The sequence below is a fragment of the Triplophysa dalaica genome, chromosome 13 (assembly GCF_015846415.1).
Source record: "Triplophysa dalaica isolate WHDGS20190420 chromosome 13, ASM1584641v1, whole genome shotgun sequence".
Classification (NCBI taxonomy): Eukaryota; Metazoa; Chordata; class Actinopteri; order Cypriniformes; family Nemacheilidae; genus Triplophysa; species Triplophysa dalaica.
Genome location: NC_079554.1, coordinates 15,878,565 through 15,903,318, shown reverse-complemented (window position 1 = coordinate 15,903,318; position 24,754 = coordinate 15,878,565). Strand labels below are relative to the sequence as shown.

The window sequence follows — 24,754 nt, the reverse complement described above, 5'->3', positions numbered from 1 at the left end:
AGTCTGATGTTTCTCAACAGCTTGAAACCGTTGTGAAATCCTTGTTTACATGTTGACCGTGGTAATATTTGATTTGGGTCTATAAAAAAGTTGGGAGACTTTTTAGCAAGTGTTCTCCTTAAAAAACTTAAAACAGCCATGGACAGGTTTTATGTTGTACCATATGTGCTTCTCATCTGCTTTACTCGTGCACAAAACAGTGTTTTGCACCCAGGACGATGCAGATCTGTCCAGGGATCCGACGAGGTCAGAGTCACTTGCCTTTATGCCAGTTTCACACAGTTACCTAGTAAGTCTTTTCCAAGTAATACTACAAACTTAAATGTAGAATATAGCGAAATAAACTCCATGGTGCTGGATGACCTCAAGCGATTTCCTCATCTAAGCGCACTCCATTTGCTCAGAAACCAACTGGACGTATTACCTGCGGACCTGCTGAAGGGCCTCTCAAATCTTCACGTGTTAGACCTTACAGGTACTGCTTAAACTTTACAAATATTTGAATGTAGTTTTAAAGTCTAATCTTTTCCAATCTATAGGGAACAATCTAACAACTTTACCGGCACGGGTGTTTCATCACTCTCCTCTTGTGGAGCTCACCCTCACAAATAACCTGCTCTCCGAGGTGAATGCAGATTGCATTCCTGTAAACAGCTCTCTCCAGAGGTTGGATTTATCTTCTAACAGGTTCACCCAGATACCCGTGGCGTTCCTCGAAAGACTTCGCAATCTTGAAAGCTTGGATTTAAAAAGCAACCAGCTGGAGGATCTGTCTCCTGGAGCTCTAAACTCATTATCCAAACTCGAAGCTCTTTACCTAGAGAACAACAAACTCAAGTCTTTGGATGCCTCAGCCTTCAGTGGTAATCCAAACCTTCACCAGTTGTTTTTGGGTAGCAACCATTTGGAAAACCTGCCTTCAGGACTCCTTCATGAGCAGATACAGCTAGTTTTTCTTGACTTAAGTAAAAACTGCATGAAAAGTGTGACTCCAGGTGTGTTGGATAGACGTTTGTATGTGGCACTTTCTGGTAATCCCTGGCACTGCGACTCTGGTTTGGCATATCTATGGCATTGGCTTCGTAAGAATAGACTTTATCATTTTGATGAGGTCACTTGTCAATCACCTGAACGCATGAAGGGTAGAAACATCACTGAAATTGATGAGAAGGATCTTGGAATCAAGGCTTCAGTGAATTACAAAGAAACGGGCGTTATAAAACACTAGCCTACATTCACTCCTGAACAAAATCTTAAAACGTTTGTTCAGCTGACGAACAGCCTGTTAGTTTTTAATAAATTGCCTACTCTCTGTTTTTTTGTCTCTTGCTCTCCTGTTTCTTGTTTTTGCATTTTGAAGCAGTATTTGTAATCTGATTACGATCCACCTGCGAGAAATGCGAATACTTGTAATGTTTCCTCCGGTTTTAAGATTTTGTTCAGTAGTGTATTGCATTGCATTGGCAGACCAGAAACGTTTCCGATTTTTGCCAGCAGAGGGCAGTCTAATGACGGCATATTGACGTCATTGAACGAAAGTTTTTTAAAAGTGCATATATGTACGTAAGTACAAAATAATATATTGAATGTAGAAAAAAAAGTATTACTGGTGATTTTATACAACAGCTCCAAATACCTATAATGATAAAACTCTCTGATGAAAATTCAAGAAATACATCACAATTTATAAAGGGTTTATAAATTTATAAGAAAAACACACACTGATTTCACACTTGTCTTGATACTCATGATACTGTATTCACAAGAAAAATCATGCTTTCATTTGTTGTGATTCTATACATGATTCAATTTAAGAGATACATTTGTATTCCAGGAATTAAACCTAATTTTATATTCATAAATGTATATAATCATCCCAAGGGCTTCCAGAATTAAATTTATATAGCTTTTTCTTTCCAATGCATCCTTGTAAAAGCACTCAAAATGTATCTATTTAAGCTGGAAAATGAAAACCTAAAATTTAAATAGACTTCAAAACAATTGCAATTGAAGAGAAAATTAATAGCTCAGTGGTAGGAGCATTGCGTGTGGGTTCGATCCCAGGGGATTGCAAATACCTATGTAAAATGTATAGGATAGCGTATGTAAGTCGCTTTGGATAAAAGCGTCTGCCAAATGCCTGACATGGTTTGAATGTTATGAATTTTAAAAATTCTCCAAAAAAAACTGGTTTAAAAGGTTTGTGTTCCACCAACACAGACCAGAATGGCCCATTCTAGTCCAAACTGGACTGATGTGCTGGTCAATGTGAACTGGTGGACCAAAGAAATGTAACTTTCCTTTAGCTCAGTGGTAAGAGCATTGCGTTAACAATGCAAGGTTGTGGGTTCGATCCCAGGGTATTGCAAATACCTATGTAAAATGTATAGGATAAAGCAATGTAAGTCGATTTGGATAAAATGCCAAATGCATAAAAATGTAAATGTAAACTGGTTAAGTTAGTGAAGAAGGTTGATGGAGAGAGCATCAACATTCTGGTGACCTGATTTAGCCTCACCCTCTGAGGATTTCAAGGTGATTGTTTAATTGAACGTAATGCTTTTTATGTTCCCATTGAGATGCAGACTACTACACACACTTAACTGTCCTTAACAGTGCAGAGGCTTCAGGACCACAAATCTCATGCGCTTTTACAGCAAGCAAAAACCCTTTTAGAACTTTAAAAACAACACACACCCTTCATAAAATACTCTCTGACCTTGAATACCCTCAAAGTTCACTGGAAATGTTTTATATCAAGTCCTTAAAATGAGTTTATACCAGAGATGTATGTGTTTGAGACAATTCTGTCTGAACTATTTTTAGATCAAGCTAGTCAAGTTTTTTGAGTCTCTGATGTGCGTAGATTTAACACACAAACATAAATAGCCATTTTGGTTACTCAAGGGAATAGATTCATAACAAGTAGGCTGCTTTATGATTCAAACTGACAGCAGTTTGGGGAGTTTTTACAGAATGTTCAAAAAAACAAAAAAAACAAATTTAAGAAAGAACCAGGGGAAAAGTTCTTAGAATTCTAATTCTGTTTTTTTATGATGTCAAAAGTTTGATGCCTTAAAGGACCAGTGTGCAATTTTTAAGAAGATCTTTTGACAGAAGTTCAGTATAATATGCAGTACATAACTGTCTTCAGAGGTTTATAAAGACTTAATGAAGCATTATGTTTCTATTACCTTAGAATGAGCGATTTCTATCTACATAGATACACTGCGGGTCCCCTTGCATGGAATTCGCCATGTTGTTATTACAGTAGCCCCAAACGGACAAACTGCTCTACTGAGTGCATTTTTTAAGTACATTGTTTCCTTTGGCAAAGAAGCGAAAATGTGACGACATCTAAGTCCTGCGAGAGCCACTATAGTGCTGCAAAAGTGAGAGGAAAGGAATAGAGTGAGCGATTGCAATTTTTAATCTCACCACAAGATGCCTCTAAATGTAACTGACTGGTCTTTTAAAATGCACATAAATACCTTTTTCGTTTTTAATATACTGGTTTAAAGTAATTTTCAAGGTTGTTCACCCTTGACATTAAAAACAATAATACTTAAAGCAATTGGCAAGATGTATACTGTATACATAAACAGTATATAAGTTCTAATATTGAATTAAAAGTTGATCCATTTAATAAACATATTCTATATTTATCTCATTTAAATGCATTTTCAAGTCAATTTCTCCTAAATATATCCATTTGAGAAAAGGTGAAATGATGCTTAAAAGGGTCACAATAATTCTAGCTGTGTATTGTGGTCTTGAAACTCCTTGCCAAAAACTGCTTTGTGCTCTGAATATTGCCAATATATCCTGAGAGAAATGTGCGCATAATTTTGTTTTCTTCTGGTAATTAATTATACAAAGTACTGGCTTTGTTCTGCACCGTACTCGTTCTTTCACTCATGGCCAATATCCTTAATGAGCTGTCTGCAAGAAATGTAAAATATACCTGCTATAAAAATATGTTTTGTGAGACTAGCTCGTCTGACTGAAGGGCACTGCGTTGGCTCCCTTAGAAGTCTTGAAATGTTGTGTTTAGAGTGTGCCGTCATAAGATTTAAGAGCGGGTATTAGAATCTCTGCTGTTTTAAGGATGACCTTGTTGTGAGGGCACTATGACTGTCACTTCCTTTAATGTAAAGTGAGTCCCACTGGATTAAGATTCCCAGACAGTATCTGAGATGACATGAGTTTGTGAAGAATGACTCCCTGAGTCGCATTTCTCATGTAGTCAAGCACTCAGGCGCAACTGACAGCTACCCATTCCATCTTAGTAACATCATTTATTTATTACCTGGTTTCTTCTGTCAACAGAACGTTAAGCATTCTCTTTCTCCTTTGCATTCTTTGTATCCACACTTATCATAAAAGGTGGCAGACAAGCTTAATCGGACACTGCATGATTTTACTGTTGTGGCACCGAGCCATCTTCCCACTATAGGCAACGCTTGACTTTTTTAGGTCAGTCAGAGGTAAACCACTCTCGTCTGGGTATGATTTGAATGCTTATTTCAATGTCAAATGAATGGTTTGGCCAGGGAATGCGTTTAAATAATATGAGGCATCTGATCTTTGTAATCTATTCAAAGTTGACTGTCCACAGATACTTAAAAGGGGCCGGAACTCCAGAAATGATTTTCCCCAATTTAACATATTTTTTACTGCTATAAATTTTAAGTAAAGTTATATTGGGTTTACATTTCAACTTACTAATTTACAGTTTTTTTTTGGCTGCCTTGCAGTATTAGTCAATTCGGCTTACTATTTGCTGTCCTTCTGAAGACTATCCGTATTAAGTGATTTTCATTTTTGCCAGAAATTATTATTATTAGTCAGCTTAGTGTTTGCACTGGGTTTAGGAAATATCTAGCCAACGAAAAGTATAAGAAAGTGCTTGTCAACTTTGAAGTGACACAGTATTTCATTATTTAAAAGGGGGAGAGTTTGAAAGTATGAGGTTTCGGAAGGACAGCGACGATTTGTTTTTACATTATTTCAGCTCAAAATAAGTTACAGCAATTCACAACTGGTAAAAATAGTAAGTTTAAATGACGTGTGAACACAATTTTATTGTATTCAAAAATTCAAATCAAAATTTAAGTGTAAATGGCCAATAAATTGCTTAATCTTCTCAAAATGTTGACCTGTCAACCTCATAAGGTCAAACTTAATATTAAATGAGTTTTCTGCTTATGTCATTTTTACATTTGCCATTTTGAGACTTTAACATTATTATTAAGTATCAGCAAACATTAAATAAAGGACTAAAAAGATCAACTTTGTAATTTATTATTTAAATTAAATTTTGCCAAGTTATGAACAGTGTTTTTTCTTATTACTTTTGTTTCTTCAAAGAAGAACATAGTGTTCTTATTCTTTCACTCCATCTTCTGTAAAGGTCAGTTTTAATAACTATGATTATTTTCCTCCAGTTTTAATAGCAGTCGTAACGTCACTCAGCTACTCTAAGAGCCCTTGAGTCATTTTCTTTTGTGAAGAAACTGCTTTATTCCTGCAGCATAACGGTGTGGGGGGCTTTTAAAGTACTTTCAACAATCACAATCTTTACTTGTGCAAAAGACCTTTCTCTCCTTGAAAGTTTTTTTTCTTTGGTTTTGCTGTGCACGAAGGCGGAGGAAATCACTCTGAGCGAGTCGGTTTAAGTGACAGCAGCTGCATTTGTCTCCCAGTTCATTGACCTACAGGTGTGTAATTATATTTAGATTTTCATTCAATTTCAGTTTGTTCACATTGTGAGATGACCTCACTTTAACTACGAATAATGATTACCTAACACCTGTTTGTGTCTTTTTGAACAAATGCTCGATCACACTTTCACAACCTTTCTATAAGTCATGCATAATATCCTTACAAACAAATTGAAATAGTTTTGTGTAAGGGTTGAGGGGAAACATGGTCCCCCATATTTTTAGAAGATGACAAACAGTGGGCTTAGACATAACCCTTGTGTGGAGGGCAAGCAGGCGATGTGCTCTGGTTACAATGCTGAATCTGTAACCCAAAACTGATCCATGGGGCATTGAGATGGATCTTGGCCAGTCAGTCAGCTGTATGGAACATGTGCTCCATCTCCGGCTTCTACTTGTACGAGCTGGGCATTTCATCAGCTTAATGAGACACCAAATGGTCTCGAAATGATAAGTACTAGCAGGGTCTGTGTGAGCATTACAGAGGAGCATTTCGCTGCGTTTATTTATATTCTAGATGGTTATGTGTGTGTTTGGAGAGAACATTTTAGGCATCGGGTGTTTGCGTGTGGTGCCGATTAGGCTGAGCGGCTGGGGCCAGTGATTACTGGCTATTAGCTGTGCCATCTCCTTTGTCCACCCACGTGCCATCTAAACCATATCTCAGTGTCCAGCAATCCACAGACCTTCACAGATAATCTCGCCCTACCTTTCTTGTGGGCACAGTCAGAACACTATAATTCACTAGGCCAAAGAAAGAATAACACCCACACAAACACACACACACACACACACACACATACATGTCTTTCATGATCCAACAAATGGTGCAGAGTGGCCCACACCCTGAAGGACACTCAAAGCACCGCAGGGATGTTTAAATCTTCTAGTCACACATCATTCAATCATACACCATTGTTTATTAAACAGATTGGTTTAAAACATTTAGATTTTAGAGAAAAAAAGTACAGATTATTCAAGCAGGCCTCTATTTGAACTGGATGTGATTGGAGGGGATCGTTTTAATATTTACAGATGAAGTGGTTGTTCACGGCAATAGTTGTTACAAGATTTTAAACTGGAAATGGCATATTTTATTATGTACATTCAATTTAACAATGTAGGCCTACTGTAAACAGTTAATATATATTGTTTGTTGGCTTTCACTTTGTTTTAAAGTTTTGAACTAATGTCATTACTTAAAAATTAGAACAAATGTAAATAAAATACAAAATTAAAATGGCATAAACCCAACCATTTTTATTCTACATGGCTTCCTTTTGGGCAAGGTGATCTGAATGATATTTTTTGCATTACTGTAAGACTTCTTCAGACCCCACTAGTTCTTAATAAATATTTGATCACTTTTTTAACTTAAAGATTAGACGTTGTTAGTTTTGTTTAAAGAAATATCTCATTTAATGACATTTTAACTATGCACATTACAACTAATTCTGTGTGAAAGCACACAAAAGTTTATTTATGCATTTGGCAAAAAAATTCATTATGCATTTACTATATAGGTGCGTGTGTTCCCTGGAATTGTACCCACAATATTTGCACTCTATGCAATGCTCTACCAAGTGAGCTACAGAAACAAACCAAATGTGATTATACAGAAACACAAATCCTTCTGGGTTTAAAATTTTAAAAGCTCCATCAAAGTTTTGGTTAATGCTCTCTAGACTTATTCCCCCAAAGATCAATAAAATATAAACTGATTATATCCTATAATGATAATTACGTTTACACATTAGTGACCAAGCTTAACTTGTTTCCCAGTGAACTGTCCATATTGATTAGTTATGTTTCACAAACATGACAATATTAAGAGCAAATCACTCAGCTGTTCTTGCATTTGTGCACAGGCTGCCGTTTGGATCCCGTAGCTGTATCGCCAAGTAACGGTATATACGTGTCACTATGTGACGCATTCACAGCAGCACTGTCCCACCCTGAGCTGTTGCCACCCGATGCCCGTGTCCTCTGTGCTGCAATTTTACCATGATCCGGGGACCCTTGCTCTTCCTCCTTTGAGCGTAATGCCATGAGTTCAATCTCGTGTTTGGCAGCGGTTTCCAGCACGCGCTGTTTGCTGTAGAAAATGACAAAGTTGTTGATTATCGGGTGGATTGGCAACGCAATCGCTATCACGCCACATAAAAAGCTGACAGCGGCGTTACACCTGCCCAGCGTGGTTTTTGGGTATATGTCTCCATAACCCACAGTGGTCATAGTAATGATGGCCCACCAAAAAGACTGGGGGATGCTGGTGAACATGGTCTCCGGGTGGCTTTGCTCCAACGTGTACCCCAGCGCGGAAAACAGAAAAATCCCCACGCCCATGTACATGAGCAGCAGACCCAGCTCTTTCAAGCTGCTCTTAAGCGCGTAAGTTAGAGTTTGGATACCTGAGGAGTGGCGCGCCAGTTTGAAGATGCGCGCAATGCGCATGATGCGCAACGCTTGGACTGCTTGCTGCACGTTGGCCAGCTCCATCATGGCAGTGCCCAGATGCGTAAGAATCAACACCACGTAGAAAGGCATGATGGCCAGAAAGTCCACTATATTCATGAAGGAAAACGTGAAGCGCACCTTGTTAGAAGAGGAGATGAAACGCAGGACGTATTCCACGGTGAACCAAATAATGCATGCCGTCTCGATGCACTCGAGGGTCGGGTGTTCCACTAAGTGTCCATCTGCATTCTTCACCTGCAGCTCCGGGATGGTGCCCACGCACATGACTACAGATGAAAGCAAGATGAAGACAAAAGACACGATGGCGATTACGCGAGCGGCCAAAGATGACTCTGGTTTCTCCATGAGCTTCCACATGAACACTTGGCACTTCTGGACTCTATTCGCCGTAGCATCTCCCTCCAGATCGTCCAGTATGGTCTTTACCTTCTCCGCAATTTCTGCAAGTTCAGTTTCCACATCGTTTAAACTACTTGTACAACAGTCGTCCAGATACTCCGCATCGATTCCCCAGAAGTCCATCTCTCTCATGAAACACATAGGGCAGATTCCTCTTTTCATATGAATCTTTCCGCAGTAATAAAGCTCCATGATGCACCTGAACGCCTCCGGATCTCTGTCAAAGTAAAGCTCTCGCTTTGATGAGTCGTAGTCATCACAGAGCGCAGAGAGATCTTCCAGGCAGTCCGCGGCTCTGTTTGCCAGCTGCCCCAAGCGCGTCTCGGGATATCGGTTCAGCATGTCTCCGCAGAGAACGTGCTTGACCCCTCCAATATTTACCGCGATCACCGTCTCTTCACTCGCCTCTGAACTGTAACAGTCGGCATAACGCACCCTCGGTAACTCCCTCATTTTGGTTCTGGAGCACCATCCAGAGTTTATGAAAGTGAGAACGGGAGAAAAACTGTAAAAACTAGTAATTATAGACAGCTTTTCTAAAATGATTTAGGCGATTTTGCATGTTTATGGTTATAGATTAAATTATTTTCGATGCGCATATAGGCCTTAAAGCATTGCAAACAATAAAAGAAACAGCATACAAAGCAATATAAAGCTCTAATAACATGTTCGTACACATAGACTACACAGCTTGCATTTAAAATGAGTTCATATGGCATTATAGAGTTTAGCATCATAATTAAGTCAATTCCTTTAAAACTTACGTATGTTTGGACACAACCTGTGAATAAAGTCTTCTCAGTTCAGCTGCATAATGTCCGTTTGCCGTGTGGACAGAAGCCTCGAAAGATCGAGACATAAAACGGGTGAGGGGGTGCAGAACTAATGCAAGTGTGTGTGTGTGTGTTGCGTGTGAGGGACAGCGAGGAGTGATGGGAGGGGTGTGATAATTTATGTTTTTAGAACAGGCTATATTTTATGCAGTCATAAAACAACACATACAGTCTTATTGACGGGTATAATCGAAAGTACACATAAAAATACCGGCCTTTTTTTTACATACAACTTTTTCAACCATAAAACTCATATATTTCAGTGTATGCATCAGATGTTAATTCGATAAACTTGTCATTTGTCCAACTCTATTAAATAATAATATATAACACTAATATATAACTCAAAACTAATAAACATTTTAATGTAATCTGTCGCTTTGTCAAAAGTAGGCTCCAATGGTGGAAGCACAAACAGCGCCTTCAAATTATTTTTAAAATATCTCCCTCTAGTGTTAGGAAATGGAACTGCAATGCAGCAAATGTTCAGTAACACTTTTGCAATTGACAGTCCATTGACTGATTTAACTTGTGATTTTACTTACTGATTTTTACATATAAATAATTGTTATTACTACTTATTATAAATAAACGTTTAAAAAGCTATACATTTTTTGCTTTTATATATTTGTATTATTTTTATTCAAATGACTAATTACATTAACGATTTCAAATACATTGTAGAAATACATACTTTTCACTAATACATTTTTTTAAATACACTCCCCCAAGTATTCTCAGTTAAATGACAAAGGAGAAAATGCACAACAATTCGAAAACTGCTTCATCTGGTAGGGTGGATGTCCAGTTCAGAATTGGCCTATCAGTAGACAAATAGAAAATTGGACATTAACAGCCAAACTGCATCTTAATGACATGCCTAAGAAACAAAGACTTACCTTGGAGGTTGTGTATTGGTGGAGTAAATTCCTAAGCTCTGTATTCTGTTGTTTTACACTCTGTGTTTCCACTAGAAGCTCAGCCCTTTCCGTTAATACAGTACTAAAGAGAAAACAAAATTAACTTATAAAATCAAGAACTGTATGATGTAATGTAAGGCTTGAATTTGGGTGAATTTGTAAATGATTGATCAGAAAATGTGCTCTTACTGGTATTCATTGAGAGCTGTATCTAGAGCGGCCCACAGCTTGAGTTTTGACTCTGGAATGACATTAGCCAAGCTTTCCCAGTATGCTGCATCTTCATAGTCATCTCTCATATTCAGCTCCAAAACACTGCTGTGTTGTGAATCCCAGACACCACTGGACACAAATTCCAACACAAATACAGAGTAAAGTTTTTTCCTTTCAATTTCCTTTAGCTTAATTAGTAAAGCATGGCTTTAAAAACAACACAGGATGGATCTAAGAACACATTTAGAGAAAGTATATCTTTTCAATGAACTGTTCCTATGAAGGAAACATCTATCAAATGCTTGTGTGATTCAAAAAACACACTGACCAGGGTCTGCAGTTTTGGGCAGTAAAATCTTTTAGGGCCAATAATATTTCTTTTGGATCGATGAGGTCAGTGGCCTCAGCTTCTGCCTGAGAAACAAAAGTGCCAGTCAAATTTAGTTTCAGAGCAACATTGATGCCACCTCATGTGATGGTGAAACTATTCACTTACCTCATGATCCCTCTGTTCTCTACCCAGCTGTTTGTACTTCATAAAGAATTCTGTCATTCTATAAACATCTTCCTCACTCTCAATCCCCATTGCCTGTGTTCACGCAAGAGGAGATTCTTATATGATAAGGATAAGTTTTGGATAAAGGGGGTCTCTTATGTAGTTAAACTTACTGAGAAAACAGCATCCAGCTTCACAAGGGACCGCTCACTTTTCTCCAGACAAGACAACAGCGTTTGCAGTTTACTATCTATAAGAAATCCCTGAAAGAGAGAGTCGCATTGGAGGTGTTAACAAGAGTATGACATTGTTGTAAAGAATGCTCAAAATAAATTAGGTTTTAAACATCTGCACAAACACGCACACTCACCGTCTCATCACACAACAGCTCCAGAATGTTTTTTACTATTCTCCTGTTGACTCCGCCAGCAGTGTTCTCCGATCCCTCCACTATATCACTGCTTTCCTCTTCCTGTTCTTCTTTCAGGGCATCTGCAGCTGCCTGTCCTGCAGTCCTGAAGTCCTGCTGTATGCTCCTGATCGGGCCGGATCGCTTCATGAAGTCAAGCGGAGGTGAATCCCAAGCAAGACCCAACTGTTGCTCATGAATCAGGCGGTCCACCTCCAGTGCTCTGTGTGCCAGGTTCTTCACCTCCGCTTCATTCATGAGCCAAACCTTTTCATAGCGTTCCATATCTAGCGCTGCGAAGTGTCTGGCCACATACACACACATATTTACATCATTGTGAGCACTTAGAGAAGAGCTTTCTGATGTTTCTAGTAAATTCAAACATGTTTTTTATTATCTTGTCTTTAAGTCTTCATGCAAATTTTTGTCACAAAGTATATTTGTGATTTATTCTGCAATACTCGCTCTTGTCATGAAGTAAGTGTGCTCACCTTGCTTTCTTCTGCATGTCTTTGTATTGCTGATTCAGGCGTGTGTAGTCTTTGCTCAGTGACTGGTTCTCCAATTTTGATTCTTTTTCCTGCTCTGAGCATTTAGACTTTAGATTGTTAACAGCGTCTTGCGTTCTGGAAAAGGACAATTTTACCATCAGTTCTAAAGATAATCTAGAAATGTAGGTTATTTTGATTCGCTAGACGTGCATGAAATGTAGTAAGATATTGAAAAAGTTACCTAATAAGTTTCCTTTTTAATTGAGATTTTAAGATTGAGTTCTCCTCTTCTCGTTTCTTTAGTGTTGTGAATTTATCGTCAAGTTTCTCCTGATTCAGGTGACAATTGAACTTCATCTCCTGTACCTTCATTCTTGAATTCTACACAAACAGAGAAAGCGAAACCTTTTAACCTTTACCTGGACTGTTGGTATCTATAGTTGGTATGTAAACAGGAACGTAGAAGCAATTGTTAAAGTGATGGTTCAACCAAAAGTTTAAATTCTGTCATCATTTACTCACGCTCTTGTCATTTCAAACCTGTATGACTTTCTTTCTTCTGCAGGAAACAAAAGAGTATATTTTAAAGAAAGTTGGTAACCAAACAGCGCTGGCACCCATTCACTTTTATTGCATGGACACAAAACCAGTGCAAGTCAATGGATGCCGGTTACAAACATTCTTCCACATATTTTATTTTGTGTTCTGCAGAAACAAAAGAAAGGCATATAGGTTTAAAACGGCATGAGGGTGAATAAATGACGAGATAATTTTTGGGTGAACTATCACTTTAAGGCACAGGGTTATTTTTTGTGGTGTATGCACCTGTACTTCTGTATCCAGTTTGATTTTGTCTGTGTTATATTCCTCAGCTGTTTGTGTTCTTAGCTTGTGTAGCAGGTCCTCATGTTCCTCCATGAGGCTTAAACTGTGCATCATGTTCTTCAGCTGAAGACATATAGAGTCAGAAACAAGACGACAATCTAGCTATTATAATGACTTTTTGTTTGCTCTTTACCTCTTTATCACAACGTTCCTTCATCTGTTGTTCCCATTTCTTTCTGTTTTTGGCTAGCAGAGTTCTCCTCTCATCTCCAAATGAGTTCTAAAATATACACATAAACATTTATGTATGCTTTTTCCCAAAGATATGATATGCACAAAACTGTATATTTTCACAGGCATGATCTTTATGTATGGTGGTCTTGCTTTTGTGATGATACCAAACATAAAAAATACTATCAAGACTAGTTTGATCATTTGTATCTGACAGGCCTCCAGTATGCATGGGGAGTACTCCACCTCAATTTGGTGCAACTTCTCTCTGTATGATTTTTTCAAACTTGAGATCTGTTCCTCCATCCTCTCGATCAGAAGGTCTGTGTCCTTAGCCTCCTTCCTCAGGTCTTTGACATAGCGATCATCACTCGCTTTCAGCTCCTATACAAACACACTGTTTTATTTACACGTGCTATGGAATTTGAATTGTTTGTATTGAGTCGTAAGTTTGTCTGGACCTGCTTTAGATCATTGATCAGTTTATTCTTATCATCTGTGATCTGGTTGCAGAGCTGCTGTTGGCTGTTCAAAGCATCTCTCAGATCTAGCGGTGTCTGTTTCATTTTAGCCTCCGTCCATTTGTGAGTGATCTCCTCGTACTTCTCCTGGCTGGACCTGGCCTCGTTTTCCAGCTTTTCTCTCCTTCACAGGATCAGAGAGAAAAGCACTTTTAGTGTGAATACACACAATGTTTGAAAGGTACAATTTCAAGCCACCTTAGCCACGTATTAATTTCACTATTTTATCGACTGTTTTTGGTGTTATATTAAGGGCATTGTGTATATGAATAATATGGCCTGGGAGCTTACAATGCTTATAGGGAAAGCATACAGTAGCCTACGTGAATACCTCAGTCGATTTGCCTCCTCTTCGTCTGTTCTCCTTTTTGATTCTCTGGCGTCTGTAGCTACAAGAATGTTGGTCACCAGCTCCAGGCCATCAGTTTTTAATTTTTCCATGTGCTGTGAAATACAGTAATTTATCAAACAAATGTAGTTCACCTCACCCACTATATGCATTTGTTCAGTGCATTTGCATGCTATACAGCATAACTTCAAAAGATAACTCAGATAGACTCGGCTTTAAAGAAATACACAATTTAATCCTGGATTTTGATTATCAATCCATTGTTTACGTTACTTACCTGTTCATATGTTGATTTTAAGATTTAAATATAGTGATATTATGCAGTCAGCTCACCCTTTCACTTATCTCGACCTCCTTCTGACTTTCCCGTTGTTCCTCTTTCATGGTCTCTTTTCTCTGCAAAACCTCTCCAAGCTTACGTCTGCAATTACACATTGCACATTTGAAACCGTGCTAAGGTGATTCTTGCTAGCTAATGCTAAAGGCTAATGAGATGATCGCATACCCTTTTTTGGCCTCATTCCGCTCGGCTATACGCAGGCGGCGCGCTTTGATTCTCTCCTCCGGATCGTCAGACTCAACAGATGGTGCAGGTTCAGCCTCATCGGCTTCAAACGATTCGGTTTGATGCATTTTGTAAGAAGTTAAGAACAGTAGATAGACATGAACAGCAACAAGAGAAGTGCACAAGAATGCGCAACGAAAGTGCGAGTTTTGTTTACAAAACGTGTTGCTATGATACAGCTCAGGTGGCGCTCGCGCTGGGTCGGTCACATCCCTCATCGGCAGCGTTGAATTGGGAGATTTGTGCTTTGGAATGGCTGGATTCGATTATGTTCACATATCTGACTAAAACATCTGATTAAAGCAGCTAGACTAATGTAAAGTAAATTATACACTTTAGAGTATCACACTTATATATTTTTCTCAGATCCATCATTAAAATATATTTTATACTTATTATGTGAAGCTTACATATTGAGATGATAGTATGTTTTTACAGTCTTCTAGATAACGTCTTGACTGTCTGGGCTGAAGTATTTGTGCTGTCATGATAATCGTTTTAATTCATATATGAATGTGGTTTAACTGTAGAAGACAGTGATTTGACTTTAATCTTCGGCTTATTGAGGATAGCATCATGGATCCAACATCTTGAGGAAACTGATGAAGAAACAGATCAAACTTCACTTATTTCTAGGTATAGTTCATGTGTGTTTGTGTGTCTGCACTCATTCTAAAGAAGTGTAATTGGATTGCCGGCTATTGTCTTAGATGAATGGTTCTTAGTCATGGATTAAAACATAAAAATGGTTGCATGCCTTGTTTGACAGGATAAAACATTGTTAAACGCAAATAATAAAATGCAACTTGGTGAAAACTTTAATAAAGGTGAAGAAAATGGCATATGTTTTCTCCTTGAGGTAAAATGCTGTGCATTCTCGCAAACTCATTAGTGTTGTTGGTAAGGTTTTTTATTTTTATTTGTACAATAAACAAATTCTGTGGTCGCGAAGTAGTCTTTTAATTAAAATGTCAATGGCCATGTATAATATAATATAATAATGAAACAAAAGAGAAAAAAAAAACATACATTCATTGATTTTCAATGTTAAATCTGGATCTGAACAAAACATGCATAGTGAGAAAACGAAAGATAAGGAAGGAGGTTAGTCAAGCAGCGGATTGCAAATTGGATTTGTCTCTTATAGGAGTTTTCTTATAGGAGAGACAATAATAATCTGTTTGGATGTCTTTACTTTTCTCTCTTTTCTTAAGAATATTGGAATATGAAGCAAATAAGATACACAAGAGCAATACAGAAATGGATAAGACAGAAAGAGAATGTCAGAGAAGGGATGACAAAGAAGCTGGAGTCCTTCATGAAGAGCATGATCCTGCTCAGAGACATGGAGCAGGTACGGGGACGTTGTGGCCATAACAACCAGCTGAGTCGCCACCTCACAGAGCTCCGCCTGGAAAACAGATTACTGATGGATTAATACAATGGCCTTGCCCAAGAGCTGCAGGATGCTTTCGAGACCATTGAGGACCTCCAGGGGACGAAATATGCATTGGATTCCAAAGAGAGGCAGGCTAATAAACTTGCATGAAAATGCATCAAGGAGAACATTAATTTATCTGAGAGATAGCAACTGTTAACACTTTTAAAGGGTGTAGAAGTAGGAAAATGCATGAATTGAAGTACCAAGATTTTATAAAGAGTAAATAGTTGAGGTGCACATAAGATTTGCATATTAAGGTGTGAGAATGGCATAAAATGAAAACTGAGTATATGGTTCTTTTCCCGGTCTCCTCCATACATTAGTATGTAGTATATTCATATGTACTCCAAATTTGCTGTTGAGATATATGAATATTTGATCGTTTTGTGCATTTTTGGGTTTCTGTGTTATTGTAGCTTTGAGACATGAATGTTGTTTTGGTGTAGCCATGTGTAGTAAAGGTGGCATAATGAGTCTGTTTGTGTTGAATTTTCCTTCAAAATGACAGCTCTGTCTCATTTAAGTTGCTAAAAAGGGAAAATACCTAAAATAGCACCTTGGAGCCTGTCACATAATGTTTCAACCCTATGATTTAAAAGTGTTTAGTGGCATTCGTAAGAGGAACTATGTGGCTGAACACATAAAAAAGTCATTGTGACTAGGAAAGAGCCTCACACATTTAATGATGTTTTGTATGTTTTAATACAATTCTGGCTTTTAGAAACCAACTGTGCTGAAGAAAATGGGAACTAGACAGTATTGAACTTTATTGTGTTTGATGTCATGTTCAGGAGCTGCTGAACAGCTCAGAATTGTATATGACATTATTCTCAGCTTTATAAATGTGATTTTGTATACAAAAGTATTTTGTAATTATTTGTCTTCAACAACAATGGAATGAAATCAACTTTATGTCAAAATAGTCTGAATAAACAAATGTTGTGTAGAATCATTGAAAGCATTTTACCTAAAATGTAAATGTAACTGTTAACATATATTCATTCAAAGTTTGCATTTAATTGCCTATTGTTAAGATACAATTTAGGACTCCAATGAGAGGCTGATTGAAACCTGAGAGCAGTGGTGTCCATTGGTGAATTGTGTAGGCAAGTCCAAAGTGTACCAAGTATTTAATCCAAATTGGATCGAGATCACTCTTATTACTCTCTCACTGTGGCTGACTGAACTTAGAATCTTCAACACAGGGAAGGTAAGCGAAGTCTTCACACTTTGTAATCAGCATTTTCTGTTAATCTGTGTCGCTAAATACAGAATTTTTTTTTGCTTTAACTGTCTGTAGAAGATGATGATCCTCTCTCTTCTCTGGATGTTCTGCTTAATTTCTGGAGCTTTCAGTGTGAGTAACACACCCAAACAAAGCTTATAAATTCTGACTTCTATTATTGTAAATAAAATAATAATTCTAAAATTTGTTTGGTTTTATGAAATTAGTGTTTTGGCCAAAAAATGCTGGGTTGTTCCAACCCATAAAAACAACTCAGATGTTAGATTATAACCCAGGGGTTCAACATTTTTATAGTGCATGCTCCATTCTGTCGTTCAGATACATGAACACATTGTTCATGCTTAAATATGTGCGTGTAGATCGGGCATCCAACCAATGACTACTGGGGAGAGTATGGGGCTTATGGAGCCTGCAGCCGCACCTGTGGCACAGGAGTAGCTGTGAGAACCAGGATCTGTAACACTATGAGGTGGGTGAATGTGTGTTTGTGTTTAATACATTTTTAAACACGTTATCTTTTTATCATGTTATCTTCATCCTCTTGTCTTCTGATATTAAGGACGGATGGTGGGCACAATTGTGTGGGGCCATCCAAGTCCTATAAACTCTGTAACACACAGGTAAACAATTTACCACTCCAGGAAACAGACACACACACTTTTTGAATGTAAAGTTTATTGCAGTGGTGTAAATTGTGTTTTTCATTAAGGAATGCACTGATGGGTCTAGAGGTTTCCGCGAACAACAGTGTTCTCTGTTTGACCAAACGGAATTCCAGGGGAAAAGTTACACCTGGCGGCCATATCATGGAGGTAAAATATGAGACTTAAAATTGACTAAATGTATTTTTTGGTTGCACAACCCCCAAGCTAAATTTAAAGAGTGGAAAGTTGGTTGGTATCACGGTACTAACAACGCCAAGGTTTGGGATTAATTCCCAGGGAATGCATGAATTTATAACATGTGTTGCTTTGGATAAATGCGTCTGGCAAATGTCTACGTGTCAGGTGGGTAGCTAAAATAGTTGCCATCTTTATGCGAGGACTCCACAGTAATCTTAGAATTACTTTAATTGGAGCTGTAATTTGTGAAGCATATAATTTAAACCTATAATTAAATGTAACTGTGAGCAAGAAGATTCTGGATACTTTAATTTCTTGATGTGGTCAACAGCATCTCTGAGGTAGCTCAGTGGACTAACATGGGAAGGGTGTTCACATTGTCACTCTATCTGATTGTGTTTTTCTCCAGGTTCGAACCCATGTGAGCTTGTGTGTGTGCCCAGCGGTGAGAACTTCTACTACCGGCACCAAGCAGCCGTGGTGGATGGCACACCATGTTACGCAGGCCGCAGAGACGTCTGTGTGGAGGGTGTCTGCAGAGTATGTGTTAATTGCCTATGACACAAAACACACACACAAACACTCCATTCTAACACTCCTGTCTTTACTGAAAGGCGGTGAGCCGTGGAAAGATTGTGGATTTGGAGGATCGCTCTTTTCCTGTCACTTCCAGACATGGCCCTGAGAAAGTGAACCACATAATAGACACCTACAGGTAAAACCATGTGTAACTGGGAACTTGTCTGTGCATAAACAAAGTGCAAAAAAGCACATGAATCAGAGGATAAGATACATTTGTGTTTGTGTGTATTAGGTACACATATGAACCGTATTCAGAGTGCTCGGTTCACTGCGGTCAAGGCATCCAAACCCGTACAGTCCAATGCATTAATGAAAGAACATCAATTGTGGTCGATGACTCCCACTGCAATGCACAAGGCCTCAGGAGATTGACTTCCCAGCAGGCATGCAACCAGCGTCCCTGTGTCGAGTACAGTGTCGGCCCATTTGGTGAAGTATGATAGCATTAAAACTTTTTTAATGCAATAACACCCACACATTCTTAAAAATAAAGTGCTTCACGATGCCATAGAAGAACCTTTTTTGTCTAAATACAAATTCCATAAAAATCCTTTTAACATCCGAAGAACCTTTTTGTTTCACAAAAGTTTCTTTCTTGGGGAAAAAGGAACTTCAGATTATAAAAAGGTCAAAAAGAGGTGTTTTTTTAAAGAACCTTTGACTGAAAGGTGAACCAAAACCAAAATGGTTCTTCTATCTATGGCATCGCTGTGAGAAATCTTTTCAGAACCTTTATTTTTAAGCCTGCACCCAGAAAGGTTATTGCAGCAGATGATCTTTCGTTATTCAGTAGACATAATGGAGATCTCAGTAGGAGCTGAATTGGTAAAGGATTGGGTTAACACTGGATTTAGGATGCTATTGTCCCTACACTCACAGCGATGCCATAGAAGAACCATTTTTTGGTTCCACAAAAAATCTAAGGTTCTTTAAAGAACAATCTCTTTCTTACCTTTTTATAATCTGAAGAAAGTTTTTCGCCTCATAGAGGTTTCCTGTGGCTCATTGGTTGGTGCATGGCACTAGCAATGCCAGAAACAAATGTATAATGCAATGTAAGTCACTTAGGATGAAAGCGTCTGCCAAATGCATAAATGTAAATGTACATGTAGAACCTATTGTGAAATAGAAAGGTTCTTCAGATGTTTAAGGTTCTTTATTGAACCAAAAGGTTCTTCAATTGGATCGAAGAACCTTTTTAGTACCTTTTTTAAGAAGTGTAACTTCTGTCTTTTTCTAAAGTGTTCGGTGACATGCGGCAAGGGACAACAGACTCGAGAGGTCTTCTGCATCGGGGACAGAGCTCGGCGCATCCCTGAGCACCACTGCGGTAGCCTTACACGCCCACATGACATCACATCCTGTCAGAGACCGGCGTGCCAACAAGTTTTCAGATACTATACCAATGACTTCAGCCTGGTGAGGAATGAAAGGGGAGGAAACAGTTAAATTAAGCTGATTAGTTTTTAAGCATATTGTCACATATGTTGTAGTGCACTCGTAGCTGTGGAACTGGTACTCGGGAACGCAGAGTTGTTTGCATGGATCTGGACCACAATCAATACGCAGATGAAAGATGTGCTTCTCTTAGAAAACCTCACATTGTGGAGAACTGCAACACACAGATATGCCCCGGTGCACAGAGTGAGTTTAACCATGAATAAACAATTGTGCTAATATTTTTACGATATTCAGGACAAAATTACTGATTCAATTCAAATCAGACACCTCCACAGCATGTGAACTTTGACTGTATACGTAAGGCATGCAAAACTCATTCTGACTAATTTGTAGTGGTGCCAAGTGTCCAGAACCCAAATGGCTACGAGAGTTCCTTGCGGGGACTTGTGCCTCAAACCCATGATGCTCCCTCAGGTTAAAAAGCTTCTTCTTAAAATGAATACAAGTTGTCAAAATTTCGTTCGATTATTTGAATATTATACAGCTAGTTGTGAATTCCCCCATTTGTCACTCATGTGCTTGTTTATGTTTATACGTTTTCTTCATGGATAGGTTACAGACCAAGTGATTCGTACCCTGCAGTGATTGGCCCATATTGTGCCCAGTCATATTTCGGCTGCTGCCCTGATGGCCACACCGCTGCCTCTGGGCCTGTAGGAGAAGGCTGTGCTAAAAAAGACTGTCATAGGACCAGGTACATAAATGTAGTTCAATCATCCTCACAACCACACACAGTAGATAGAAAAAATTTGAAAATGGATAATAGCAACAAGCAGTCAAAATACTATGTTTTACCCATTGGCCTCTTGTGTTTTAATTGATTGTGTTTGCATGTGTGATGATAGATATGGCTGTTGTCTGGATGGAGTTACTGCTGCCCAAGGTTTTAAAAGAGCAGGATGTCCTGAGTTCAATAGGGTGATTTCAATATTTTCACACTCATTATTATTTTATGTTTCATCCATTACTTTATAACTTCATTCAGTTGACCATTGCTCATCCATTGTGCGAATAATCTCGCCAACACCTGACGTTCTGACCCCTGTTGTTCTCTTTGTTAGCAGGATTATACTTCAGACCGTGTCCACTCCGCTAGTGTGTGCGGTTTGGCACGAGATGTTGGGCCTTGTTATAATTGGACATCTCGTTTCTTCTTTGATCGTTCTTCTGACTCCTGCTCACAATTCTGGTATGGCGGTTGCCATGGGAATGGCAATAACTTTGTCTCCAAGGAGGAATGTGAGAGGACATGCAAGGGTGCTGTCAGTGTTCATGCCCCAAGGGAGCCAACATCCAGGAAAGGGATCAAACCGATCAAAGTTTATAAAATAAGATCACGTGCACATAAGTTTTAAAAAAGATGTATCATTAAAACACAGAAACAGTCAAGCAATTGAATTCACATACATATGTGACCCTGGACAACAAAACTAGTTTTATGGGTCAATTCGAAATTGAGATTTTTACATAATCTGAAAGATGAATAAAGAATGTTTTTTTTATAATTTATGAATAATTAATTTATATTGATGTATGAGTTGTAAGAGTAGGACAATATTTGGATTATATACAACTGTTTAAAACTCAGGAATCTGAGAGTAAAAAAATAAAAAAATAATTAGAAAATCGCCTTTTAAGTTGTGGCAGGCCATCCACTCACAAAAATTAAGATTTTACATATTTAAGGCAGGAAATTTATAAAATATCTTCATGGAACATGATCTTTACTTAATATCCTAATGATTTTTGGCATAAAAGAAAAATCGACCCATTTTGACCCATACCATGTAGTTTTTTTCTTTTACTAAAAATGTTCCTGTGCGACTTAAGACTGGTTTTGTGATCCAGGGACACATAAACAAAGCTGATTACTACACATACACAGTTAAAGGTGCACTCAGTAATTATAATTTTTTTGATGGATGATTTAGGGCAAAGTATACAATAACTGACAGGCTTGTGAGATACTCTAAAGTAGTATTTGCTGTATAGCTAAAATAGAGCTTTCCTGTAGCTCAGTGGTAAGAGCATTGGTTTTGGGGGTTCGTTCCCAGGGGATTGCACATACCCATGTAAAATTTGTAGGTTAATGCAATGTTAGTTGCTTTGGATAAAAGCGTCTGCCAATGCATTAATGTAAATGTATTCGGCTTGGCTTGTGATATTAAAATGTCTAAAATGTAGAATTTAAGCAGAATAAAAAAGCTGTTTTAAGGGAATGATAAATTTGTCTTATGTGAGTGAACACCATACATATATTACATTTAAGCCTTTTGCTGTCATTTGAGGAACAAATATTCACTTATGATACTCAAATGTTAAAGCAAGATCAATAATATTTTTACAGTATACATTAAAATACACTTTTTCTTACAATGCTTAAAGTAAATAAACCCTTTTAGTGGCATGCATACTTTGAATTATTATCTATTTTCTGTGTTTTAGCTTTATTATTTATATCCTTGCTATGTTAATAATGAAAAGCACAGACCAGACCACTGATCATTCTAATTGTTGAATTCAAATGGTGCATTTAAAATGATTTACTAAAATGCATAACTTATACGGGAAGTTATCTTGCACTTGATTTCATCCGAAAACAAAAATTTTAAAGAATACATTATTCTTGTCAGAAACCAACTGTGAATCTTTATCTTTATTTACTGATGATTATGGTGGATAATCAAGCATTTTATTTAAAATAAATTTGCATTCTCCTCAATTCTGAAGCAGACTTTTATTTTGAAAAGCCAACTGGTATCTGGCATCAACGGAAAAGGATGTAAGTGGTACACTATTTCTCTTTCTCTGTAGAAGGGACCCGTGAATGAGTATCTGTTAGCATTTAGCAAGTTATTAGTTACGTCTTCGAGATCTCAGAAACAGATATGGTGAGTATATAGATTCTTTATTTATATTAAGACGCGTGTTATTGGCATCTGTGATGTTATAAACCTGGGTTTCGTTGCGTGCCTCGACGAATATTGTAATGCGTAACGTAAAACGCGCACAGTAGCCTAAGCAGATTTGTAAAGATGTCGTCGAATATTCGCGAATTTTCAATGGCTACATTTAGATGTTTTACATCTTGTCAAGTTTTAACAATTTTATTTCGAATGGGATAACAATATATTCATTTTTATTTCACCAGAAGTAGTATCTGTGTATAATCCAGTTGCTTTGTTTTTGGGGGAAGGGCTGAAGTTCAACAGTTGTTCATTGGAGGGGGTTTTGCTTCAGAGATTGTGATAGTTGTCTGTGTAATTTGTTCATTTTTATGTCTAATGTCTTAAGTATTGTATATGTAAAGGTTTGTTATAGTCACTGCATTTTGTCTTCGATTTTCTTGTTTTACAGTCTCACACAATTCTGCTGGTGCAGCCCACCAAGAGACCGGAAGGCAGGACATATGCAGACTATGAGTCTGTAAACGAATGCATGGAAGGTACGTTTTTTCATTTTTATTTCTGTAGACTGTCTAAGACATTTCTTTAATGATGTAATGCATGTTCATCTTGTTTTTTCTATTAACAATAGGAGTGTGCAAGATGTATGAAGAACATCTGAAGAGAATGAATCCTAACAGTCCTTCTATCACATATGACATAAGCCAGTTATTTGATTTCGTTGACGATCTTGCGGACCTCAGCTGTCTTGTGTAAGTATCACAGTTTGTAATTTCAGGAGATATGTTGTAGTTGGAATGCTTTACTATCATTGTTTATAAACCTAAAACCAACCTAAAAATTTTTCTGCTCTTTAAACAGGTACAGGGCAGACACGCAGACCTACCAGCCCTACAACAAAGACTGGATCAAAGAAAAGATCTACGTCCTGCTAAGGCGTCAAGCCCAACAGGCTGGAAAATAGGGAGTGGGTGGGAGATGCAAATGGACTGAGATATTTTTGAGGCTAGACATCAACTTCATTTGAACTATGCAACATCACAGGACTGAATAGCCAGGCCTTGTGGTAATGTGGTGCTGCTTAGTTCACATGTTGCTGAATGTCTATTTAGTCAAATGCAAAAAGTTAAATGTTACAATCTTTTCCATTTTAAATTTTTGTAACAAACAGAAGATAGGGACTTGGCATATTTATCAGACATGAGGATAAGATGGGTAAAATGGGTACAGGATTTGTTTTTTTTAGTCCCGCTCAATTGATTATGATGTGTTTTCTTGTGTTTTGTTTTTTAAATTGTGGTTTAATCCAGTAAAGTATACTGTTTACACATTTCAGATTGTTCTGGGTCGTCTTTTTTCCCAGCTCTTTTTTCCCAGGTTCTCGGTTCCATTTACAAGTTTTGTTGGCCCTTTATCTGTTATCCGGTTTTTATTACTAGAAAATAAATACCTTCACTCAGTACATTGACAATATCAAAACTGCTTTTGTTTTAAGCTGTGATGGAAAATAGTGTAGTAAAACAAAGGATGCCTTTTTATTATTTGTATCTTGTGCGTTTTTTCACTGAGGGGGGTGAGAATTTGAAATGATTTGTAACTTCCTGGAACCGCATACTCTTCTAACATGATGCAAAGCTGTATGTTTCCTATTTTTATGTTTGGAGAGGTGTTGAGGAGTGTATGCATCTGCTTAACTGGATCTTACCCCTTGTACTTCCTGCTGAAGGGTTCATGTGTTGGTTGTCATTACCTGAATATAGGTTAAATATAGTTTTCCATGACAAAGCATTGCAGATTTATAAGGAATAGATAATTTGACCGTA

At 37.9% G+C, this 24,754-nt stretch overlaps 5 protein-coding genes and 1 long non-coding RNA gene across 6 annotated transcripts; 4 read left to right on the top strand and 2 right to left on the bottom strand.

Moving 5' to 3' along the window:
- The first annotated feature begins 78 nt into the window (after positions 1-78).
- On the top strand, positions 79-1,922 carry LOC130433916 (phospholipase A2 inhibitor-like). The gene is made up of 2 exons (XM_056763715.1): positions 79-475; positions 540-1,922. The coding sequence occupies exons 1-2, from the start codon at positions 139-141 to the stop codon at positions 1,226-1,228; spliced, it is 1,026 nt and encodes a 341-aa protein (XP_056619693.1). The 5' UTR covers positions 79-138; the 3' UTR covers positions 1,229-1,922.
- A 4,962-nt stretch (positions 1,923-6,884) lies between these two features.
- kcnf1a (potassium voltage-gated channel, subfamily F, member 1a) lies at positions 6,885-9,889 on the bottom strand. Its single transcript, XM_056763645.1, has 2 exons — positions 9,365-9,889; positions 6,885-9,060 (listed from the first exon to the last, which is right to left on the bottom strand). Exons 1-2 carry the CDS (start codon positions 9,457-9,459, stop codon positions 7,566-7,568), a joined length of 1,590 nt encoding a protein of 529 aa, XP_056619623.1. The 5' UTR covers positions 9,460-9,889; the 3' UTR covers positions 6,885-7,565.
- A 190-nt stretch (positions 9,890-10,079) lies between these two features.
- On the bottom strand, positions 10,080-14,676 carry drc1 (dynein regulatory complex subunit 1 homolog (Chlamydomonas)). The gene is made up of 16 exons (XM_056763644.1): positions 14,394-14,676; positions 14,222-14,309; positions 13,871-13,983; positions 13,480-13,663; positions 13,265-13,402; positions 12,981-13,067; positions 12,788-12,910; positions 12,204-12,343; positions 11,963-12,097; positions 11,433-11,775; positions 11,236-11,325; positions 11,063-11,155; positions 10,895-10,980; positions 10,543-10,695; positions 10,333-10,435; positions 10,080-10,253 (listed from the first exon to the last, which is right to left on the bottom strand). Exons 1-16 carry the CDS (start codon positions 14,669-14,671, stop codon positions 10,218-10,220), a joined length of 2,190 nt encoding a protein of 729 aa, XP_056619622.1. The 5' UTR covers positions 14,672-14,676; the 3' UTR covers positions 10,080-10,217.
- LOC130433872 (uncharacterized) lies at positions 14,646-16,731 on the top strand. Its single transcript, XR_008908621.1, has 3 exons — positions 14,646-14,769; positions 14,984-15,089; positions 15,668-16,731. It is a non-coding gene; the product is annotated as an uncharacterized LOC130433872 (long non-coding RNA).
- A 239-nt stretch (positions 16,732-16,970) lies between these two features.
- paplnb (papilin b, proteoglycan-like sulfated glycoprotein) lies at positions 16,971-21,928 on the top strand. Its single transcript, XM_056764747.1, has 14 exons — positions 16,971-17,104; positions 17,195-17,251; positions 17,500-17,609; positions 17,700-17,760; positions 17,850-17,952; positions 18,392-18,522; positions 18,597-18,697; positions 18,797-18,998; positions 19,807-19,983; positions 20,058-20,208; positions 20,359-20,439; positions 20,578-20,719; positions 20,871-20,943; positions 21,087-21,928. The coding sequence occupies exons 2-14, from the start codon at positions 17,198-17,200 to the stop codon at positions 21,378-21,380; spliced, it is 1,680 nt and encodes a 559-aa protein (XP_056620725.1). The 5' UTR covers positions 16,971-17,104; positions 17,195-17,197; the 3' UTR covers positions 21,381-21,928.
- Positions 21,929-22,800: 872 nt separating this feature from the next.
- Positions 22,801-24,469, top strand: erh (ERH mRNA splicing and mitosis factor). The gene is made up of 4 exons (XM_056764565.1): positions 22,801-22,916; positions 23,383-23,470; positions 23,563-23,683; positions 23,793-24,469. Exons 1-4 carry the CDS (start codon positions 22,914-22,916, stop codon positions 23,893-23,895), a joined length of 315 nt encoding a protein of 104 aa, XP_056620543.1. The 5' UTR covers positions 22,801-22,913; the 3' UTR covers positions 23,896-24,469.
- The last annotated feature ends 285 nt before the right edge of the window (positions 24,470-24,754 follow it).